An 8,636-nucleotide genomic window follows, 5' to 3' on the forward strand; every position below is an offset into this window, starting at 1 on the left:
GAAAGAAAATTTGCTTTGGAAAATTCTGCGCTCCACCTCTCAAAGATTTCATGGTCCATTCTTATTTCAAGAACTGTTCACGTGTAAGTCTGGAACAGGACTTGTCTTGTTGTAATTCTAAACGACCATACACGCGAAACGTGTTCACAGCTAACCACGCGATGCATGATCGAACTCCAATCTACATCGTGAAAACTTGGTCACATGACGACGGTATATCAATATTCTAACATGGCTCCGAGAAACCACGCACGACGAACTAAGCGAAGGAGGGACTACTCGTAGTCTATTCCATATCCGATGGTGTTTTACTTGTATCCAAGTCCTCTGGAAATTGAGGGACAAGAAAATTTAAAAATTCGCGATTTTTGTCCTGAAAGTCTAGGAGCCATGTTAGAATACCGCTACGTTGTACATCGTACGTGATCGAGATTGATCGAATTCCACCCTCTCGCGTGAGAAACGTGTTCAATCGATCGAATTCCGCCGATACACGTGTCTGATGTTTACGTTCCGTGAATCACGTAAAACGACAATCTAGCCCCACCTCCTCCCCCCCCCCCCCCCCCGAGGTACATGTCATGACCTGTTGACAAAATACGGCGAATGAAATATCTTCCGCGTTTGCTTACATGAGGGCGAATGAAATATCTTCCGCGTTTCATTTTATGAACTGAAAATTTTAAGGTTACCTAATTGATTAGGTACGGTATGCTATTTTAAGGGAAACTTCTGGAAAAATGAAAACGTGGGAGTAGTTTCAGGCTCGTTATACGGTTGCATGCGCTCGATCAATATCCTCTAAAGATGTGGGAAAAGATTGTCAGCAACATATTTTGAGAACTGAAATTTGCATACGGAAATTCCCACCCATCCACATTTTGTTTAGCGACAAGTTTCCTGCTGAGCTTATAAATGCTAAGAACGGTTTATTTCTGTCATGGCATGTGTTTGACATTTTATGTTGCAAACGAAGCTTAAAAAAGATAAACACAGTGGAACGAGAACAGAAGAGTTTGCTAACTTAGTATTAAAGGAAACCAACAACAGTCCTATCAAATACTTTTCAAGGTCATTTATTTTAACAGCACATCGACATACTTTCAAATGATACATGTGATGGCGTGATAATTAATTTTTTTTTGCATAACTTTAGTACAAGTCGCTACTCTTTTATAGAATATTAACGAGTGAATACCATTAAGGAACAGAAATATTTACAGAACGGTAACTTTTTTTCTCCATATTACAGTATTAAGTTGGCTGTTTGGAAACTTCCAAATAGTTAAAGCATTAGAAATCTGTGCCCTGAAAACTGGCACAATAAGTTCACTTGAGGCCGCCGAGTTTCACAAACCGCCGCCCTCTTGTTCGTTAATTTGTACATTAACATTAAAGTTCAAAATCAAGCACATCGCACCTCTTCTTCATAGCGTGCAGTGAGATTGCGAGCCATAGTCGTGTACTCCAAAAATGTTTGAATCAATTCCGACATTTTTTGCTGCAGTTTAGGATCTGGAAGCTCGATGTTCCTGGATCCTGACAACAGTTCCGTTCGAAGTTTCTTCAGCAAAATAAACACATCGTACAAGGTTTTGGTTCCTTCGTCGAATTGAGGCATTTGCTCGCTCACGCTGTGGTCGCGGAGAAGACAGGGAAACAGCACCGCCTTTTCCAAGGATTCTACTTCATCAGCAAACTTCTTCAGAGCTCCAAGCAGGCAGTTTTCAGAATGAAACACTGTTTCACTTTCAAAGTCTTGGAAAGAAGGCAGCACATGATTTGGGCTGAGATTTTGCGTTGCATTCCTGATGTACCTTGCCAGTAAAGCGAGCTGATTTAAACGATGGCAGGAATCTTGTATTTCTCGCTCTAACGGGACATTGTTCGCTTCGTTTTCGGACGATGCTCCATGCCCAAGTGACAGCTTAATTCCTAACGCCTTGACCATGAAATAGAAGGCTCTCATGTTCATGTTGTTTTGCAGATACGAGTCTGCAGCACTCGCCGGCATCAAATCCTTTACGGGCAAGTCTATCAACTTCATAGGTATCAAGACTGTGTTATCCATCAGATCCACCGTCTTCAAGAACTGCTCCAGAACGGCAACGAACGAGTTCTCAACGGATTTAAAACGCCACAAAGACTCCATTCCTCTTCCTCGCTTGGTGAAGGCTTGTGAATCGTCGACAGGTGCAAATGGATGGTTTTCAAACTGTGTATGTCTCCAAACTCGAGTATTCCAGGTTGGGAACTAACTCCTTCGCTTCGTTGAAGTCAAACGGCGGTCAGAAATACTGAACGAATGAATTGTAAGTCGACAGCACGATTCTTATCGAAAGATGTTTCTTTGTTGTTATTCCCGAACGTGACATCGTGTTTTTCCGCGTGTTGTTGTTGTCGTATGACAGCCCCTGTTCACGTGCTCTACTCATGGAACTTCCGTGGGTTCATTTATATTCAAAACCTAAAGTCGGCTGATTTCCGTTGTTTTCAGTCGTTTCTCTCTCTAAACTCCTGTAGTTTCTAAAAAATAGTAAATCCAGAATTTTCTGAGGGGTTTGATGGTGGAAAATTGCTTTTTCTTCATGAATTCCTCGGTGTTTATTTCGATATTCGCCCGCACCTGAAGTTGCGTGATTGAAGCCGATACGCTCCTCAATTCTGATTGGCCCATAAAACAAAGTAGGTGGGCGTGTACAAGGCGTGAGGGTGGCGTGTTCTGTCACGCTTTACCAACTGTACTTTATCGTACCCAGATCTTCCTCAGGAAGAATCCGTTGCGTAATTAAAGATTAATAATTTTTTGCCAGTTACGTAGTAGCATGAACATTTTCAGACACAGGGTTTAGCGGGGGATTAAGATAGCTTTTAGGAACTAACTTCCATCAGCGACTCAATTCTCTGTCCAGTTCATTTAGTATATTACTTTGCAATGCTTATAAAATTCTTACTTCCTCATATGGAGACAAGAAACGGGACCAACATAGTGAAGTGTAAAAGAAAAAAACGTTTCTTGCAGAAAATTCTATACTATTGTCTTTTCCAATCGATGTCTGGCCAGAGTCTAGCGGTGTTAATTTAACAATAGCCCCATTCTTTCTATGGTTGTTTTGACTAACCTTTATTCAAATTCAATTGTCCAAGTAAAGTTGCGTAATGGCTCTCTTTTCTGGGATTGCACACCCAAGGAACCGTGGTATACGCACGTGAGTCTGGGCATCGAACAAGGTTTTTTCTGCTACCACTCGAGGGAGGCACTGGACTCTGTCCGCAAGTTAAACTTTAGTTTGGCAGCTTAACATCACCTGCGAAAAGTGGGTTTCTCACGTGTAACGGATTTTAGCTCGGGAAATTTTACCGGAGTAAATGAACAGTAACTTGATTCTTAATAGCCCAGGCTTTGTTTAGCGAAGGTCCAACGTACCCATATTGTAGGCTTCGAGGGAAACGTTCAAGGAAGTAAATTTCAGCGAGTAGGAAAAGGCTTCGTCGAGATTATTAAACGTGGACGACTAACAAGTTTTGCTCCCTCGTCAGTTATTCTTTCACAGATACGCTAAAGATTCACTCATTTGATGGTTTATTTAAATCTTTAAATACTGTAAGAAAAGCTTCCAAGGGATGCTACGATCAAACCATTTTCATGAGGCTCGGAAAACTTCTAAGATTTGGAAAATTAAAATGGTCAATACACGCTAGAAGAAGCGTATAATTACGTAAGACCAAGCATTCTGTTTAAGTAAATATTCATAAACAAGGTCGAAGGAGTCTCGACGGAGAGCTCACTTTCCACAGACGTCTCTACACGTGCCTGGTGCATGAATAATTAGCTTACAATGTAATAACACGCGCGCGCTCTACACGTGCACTTTATTTGGGGAACCTGGGAACCAACAAATACAAAGGGTTTTGTCTGGGGTCGGGCTAGCCGGTAGTCTTTTCCACGCTCTAGCTCGGTCAGTGGGGACGATCGAAAAGGCAGACGGGCGATCGGAAAAGCGGGCGGGTGGCGAGCGGGATCAGTGACGGGCGCACGCGATCCGGGAGAAGAAATGGCTTGAAAAGGAGAGGGCGGTGTCCCATCAGGCCCAGACCCCGCTCGTCGCCCACTCGCTCTTTCGATCATCCCTTTTATCTAGGACAAATTTCAGATAATTTTGGTTCAGTTAATTAACGTATACAACAACGTCTGTTAGAGAACAAAATTTAGGAGCAAATTAAAAATCTACAATATCCTTGACTTAAAACTTGTTACCCGGCTCTGTTATGCAAATTTAAAACTATGGTGATACAGTTCCTTTGGGCTTTGTGTATAAAGAGGCAAATAGTTTCTTTTATAATTTATTTTGAGTGGATTGAAAGTGGTACCATTCATACCATTCAAGTCAAATGCTTAACCATTGGTAAGGTGTGACCGAAGAACAGCACTCCGGATAACAAAGGAGACTGTTTGATTTCGTTGCCATGGAACCTGTTTACTTTACAAGTTTTAAGACAATGAACCATTTCTTCTCGGTCCTTCCTGAAATTATTTCCTGCTAACGTTACGTGGTTTGTAATCTAGGTTAAAGTTTATAATCCACTGAAGCGATCAAAACTTCAAGGAAATTAAGCGACCTCAAAATATTAATTACTAGTAGGCTTCAATTTTGTTTTTCGCTTCTTATGATTTTTCCTCATGTTTACACTCCACTCTAAGGTGCTAAAACTATCCTCGATTAGAAAACGAAAAGGTGAACAAACATTTTAAATTAAAAACGTAGGTTTGCATGAATAACACTTTGCTTTTTTGTAACCGGCATTCAGACCGCAAGTACACAGCGGACATTCACAAAGGCACTGCTGCATAATCTTGGCGTAAATGAGCCTGGAGTTAATTTATGGAAAAAGGCACAGTCTCAACAGCTTTTGAATTGCTACCGAAAGTCATAGCACGCAAAAACTAATACAAAATTTGATCTTGCATCTGTACCGTTATATTAACTGGATCTTCATTGTAACCTATGGAGAGAAACTTTGTAATGATCAGAACATTGCTGAGTGGTTTGCATATTTTAATTGGGCACTTTTAAGTTTTCACCCTTAAATTTCTTAGCAACGCTGTTTTTTCGTACTACGTAGTATTGAACTTTTTAGTCTAAACGTTTCGTTCTTGTACGCAGCCGTGCATGTCATCAATTTGGTTTTGATTAACATTCGATGTAGCCTGTTCCAGGCTCTCGGTCAGTGGGGACGATCAAAAAAGCGGGCGTGCGACGGGCGACGTCTGGAAGAGAAAGGGAGAGATCAGGAGAAATTTGACAGTTTGACAAAAGAAACGGTTTTTTTTTTTCAAGTGGGCAGAATGAGGTTTTTAAAACAATGCTTACGGGCTCTCCCGCCCTCTCCCGTATCCCGCTCGTCGCCCGCCCGCTTCCACTGACCGAGAGCCTGGAACAGGATACATTCGATGACGTTTGTATCCAGTTTTCACGCATGAGAAGAGAAGGCACGATCTGTTCTGGTCTTTTGGTCAATAACTGTTGTACTGTAACGTCTGTAACCAGCAGAGGACTGAAAATCTACACAGTGGTTTTCTGGTTGGAAAAGGAGCCGAGTTGAGTCAAATTCACCACAAACAAACAAATTTAACAGTGGCCGACAGGAGGCCGTAGCCAGAAAAAAAAAATGACTGAGACAAAGGTATTTGTTTGCTTCTTTTAATATTCATTTATTTGGCAGCAGTGTTTTACTTTTCCCGCTCAAAACAAAAAAACAAAACCGAAAAAAATGACTGAGGTAAGTGGCTCCGTCTGCCTGTTACCCGCTAAGACCCTGGAAGAAAAAATTTAAAACAACCCTGATTTCATAAGTCTTCTCTTTTTCTCAATGAAATGTGACAGAAAGAAGAACCAAAGCCTCTCGGACCTGGGTAAAACTTAAAACTTCCTTGGTAAATATTTTTCCGAATTGAAAAATCTGAACTATCTTTCAAGACGTTCCGTCGATTTGGGAAATTTTCACTTCAGTCGTCTACATAGCGACTCCATCCTCTCTGTCTGCTCCCGATTGGTTCCGACTTCTTACGCCACTGCCGTACCTGCTGATGATCCTGGGTTGTCGTCCTCTTCTTCCTCTCTTTTTTGATGACCCCTCCCCCTCCCCACCCCCGATCTGGTGCCTAGTCTCTGGCAAATCCAAACATGTCGCATCCTTGTTTGACACCGCTATATATTTACTGAATGACAACAAACCAATCACACTTTCCCCCTTTGGTCTTCTGCAGTACATTTTAAAACTTCTTTTCGTCACTTCACGACCTTCTCTGTGATGCAATACCTTCATAGGCCTTTACATGGTGAACGGACTAAAAAGCGTTCTCGAAATCGATTAAGTTCAGTTTTATAGCAGTGTCGATTGCCATTAGTTAGTCTGTTCGGTGATGTCATATAAGGAGGAAACAGTGAAACTAACACCCGCTGAAATCGCTTTGAAACAGCGCCAAAACGGCACGGAAACACAAGTAGAACACCGAAGAGGCAAAGTAAGTCGTTCTTATTCATTCCTCGGAATTTCTTTTTCCATATTTCGAACTGTTATAAAACGATCGTTACATTCCATACAGACTCTTATATTTACGCTGTGTTACCCAATAGTGGCTAATAAATTAAAGTGTTCAAGGTTCTCGAGGAGCCGGGAAATCTGTGATAGATCAACTTCTCATCTTCGTTAATGATTTAGTGGGTTTTGTCACATATCAAGGACAAATACATCTCGACCTATTCAATTCCTTTTATTGAATCTGGGCACTGTTTTTTTTTTTCAATATATGCTTTAAATTCAACAATTATTAATATTTGGAGCTTACAGTTTTACATTGATTTTCAATTGTAAGGAGAAAATGTTGCAATATTATTCATAACATCATTCTTAGTAATATTTTCATGATATAAAGGATTGTTCATCCCATATATCTTGCTCTATTTCAGAATAGTCATCATTATTTTAATGTTTGGTAATGCCAGTCCAATATTTTCACTGATATTTTTATATATAAGAACCAGTTTTGTTCCAATATGCTTAATTAGCCTTTGCAGGCAAGCGTCAAGCCGCGCGAAAAATGGGGCGAGAACAAAGGAAAATCACCCCAACATCCCCCTCTCCGTAGTCCGTACCTCAATAGTCGCTCGACCAGCGGGCGGGAAACTCTCCGCTCAAGGGGGAACGCTTGCTACGCAGGCTAAATATGCTCAAAGCTGTTTCACAGATCCTTCTGGTTTGGGTTCTGGATGACTATTAAAGAATATTCTCCTGATGGTGCCACCATAATCTCGTACTTGCGTGAACGCACGCGCAGAAACTTCAGATCATTGAGAGGGTCGAGATCTCGAATGCAACTCCTTGCCAGGGTTGTTAAGTGCTGAAAATTGTGCGCGTAAACTTGAGTTGTGGCATTATCCATAGTTGTCTTGATCGCAATGCCTTGTGGGTTAAGTACAATGAGGCCCAGGACGCCCGGGTGCGAGGTGATTCGTTTTAAAGTATCTTCAACCTCTCCAAGTCCTGTTGGTGTAGGTTCCATGTCACAACGATATGGTTAATTTTATCCTTCAAAGGCAAAAGAAATTAAATATTAAATACTCACGCCAGTCAGTTGGTTGATCGGTGGGTTGGGGAGTCGGTCGGACACACGATCGCATAGTCAGTCAGTCTGTCAGTCAGTGAGCCAGTCAGTATTAGTCATTCAGTCTGACACAGTCAGTCATGACAGTCATCCAGACATCCAGTCCTTCCGTCAGTCAGACAATCGGACGGTCAGTCAATCAATCAGTCAGTCTGTAAGATAGTCAGTCAGTCTGTAAGACAGTCAGTCAGACCGTCAGACCGTCAACCAGTCAGACAGTCGGAGAGTCAGACAGTCGGACAACCAGACAGTCAGACCGTCCGACAGTCAGTTAGTAGGTCAGTGTCAGTCAATCAGTCAGTCAGTCATTCGTTCAGTCAGTCGGTCCGTCAGTCAGTCAGTCAGTCGGAAAGTCTGTCAGTCAGTTAGTCAGACAGTCAATCTGACAGCAGCCAGTCAGTCACACATGTTAAGTTCTCGAGATGCTACACAGCCATGCAAAACTCTCGAAAGGTTCTGTTACTCTCGCGCTTTCGAGATTCAAAATAGAATATTTTTGCTTGGCAATGCAAGAAGCGTTTCACGTCAATAGTTTTGTGGTTTCAGTGTGAAACTACTTGCTCAAGTCATGACAAGTTATTATATAAACTGCTTCATTCCAAGGATTAACAAACAAATTGATTCTTTCAGATTCTTTTTACTAGTTTTCTTTATGTTCAGTTAAGAATAAGATCCCACTTTTCTCAGTTCACTAGAAATGAGTAACCTACAAACTTATTTCGGAAAACTTGACATAACAAGCAATATAGGGATAGTAGCTCATAATTTTAAAACATTTTTTAAAACATATAGAATTTCATGAAGAATCTTTTTATAAATATATGCGTGACATAGAAAATCGCCTCGACATCTAAGGGAAAAATATATATAGTTTCACATACCTTCGATTTTAAAACCTGCAATATTCACGGAGAGAACCCCCGAGAGAGACCGTGCAGGCAATACAGAGAAATGTACATAAATTTAGTAA

At 41.3% G+C, this 8,636-nt stretch overlaps 1 protein-coding gene across 1 annotated transcript; it reads right to left on the reverse strand.

Moving 5' to 3' along the window:
• Positions 1-559: 559 nt before the first annotated feature.
• Positions 560-3,487, reverse strand: LOC145469367 (uncharacterized). Its single transcript, XM_081453067.1, has one exon. The coding sequence runs from the start codon at positions 2,150-2,152 to the stop codon at positions 1,406-1,408; it is 747 nt and encodes a 248-aa protein (XP_081309193.1). The 5' UTR covers positions 2,153-3,487; the 3' UTR covers positions 560-1,405.
• Between the last annotated feature and the right edge of the window lie 5,149 nt (positions 3,488-8,636).

This window comes from Orbicella franksi, chromosome 15 (assembly GCF_964199315.1).
Source record: "Orbicella franksi chromosome 15, jaOrbFran1.1, whole genome shotgun sequence".
In the NCBI taxonomy this organism is placed as follows: domain Eukaryota; kingdom Metazoa; phylum Cnidaria; class Anthozoa; order Scleractinia; family Merulinidae; genus Orbicella; species Orbicella franksi.

What these genes read in the sequence shown, in the direction of transcription:
- LOC145469367 (XM_081453067.1), bottom strand. Translation starts at nt 2,152, where the DNA reads ATGGAGTCTTTGTGGCGTTTTAAATCCGTTGAGAACTCGTTCGTTGCC.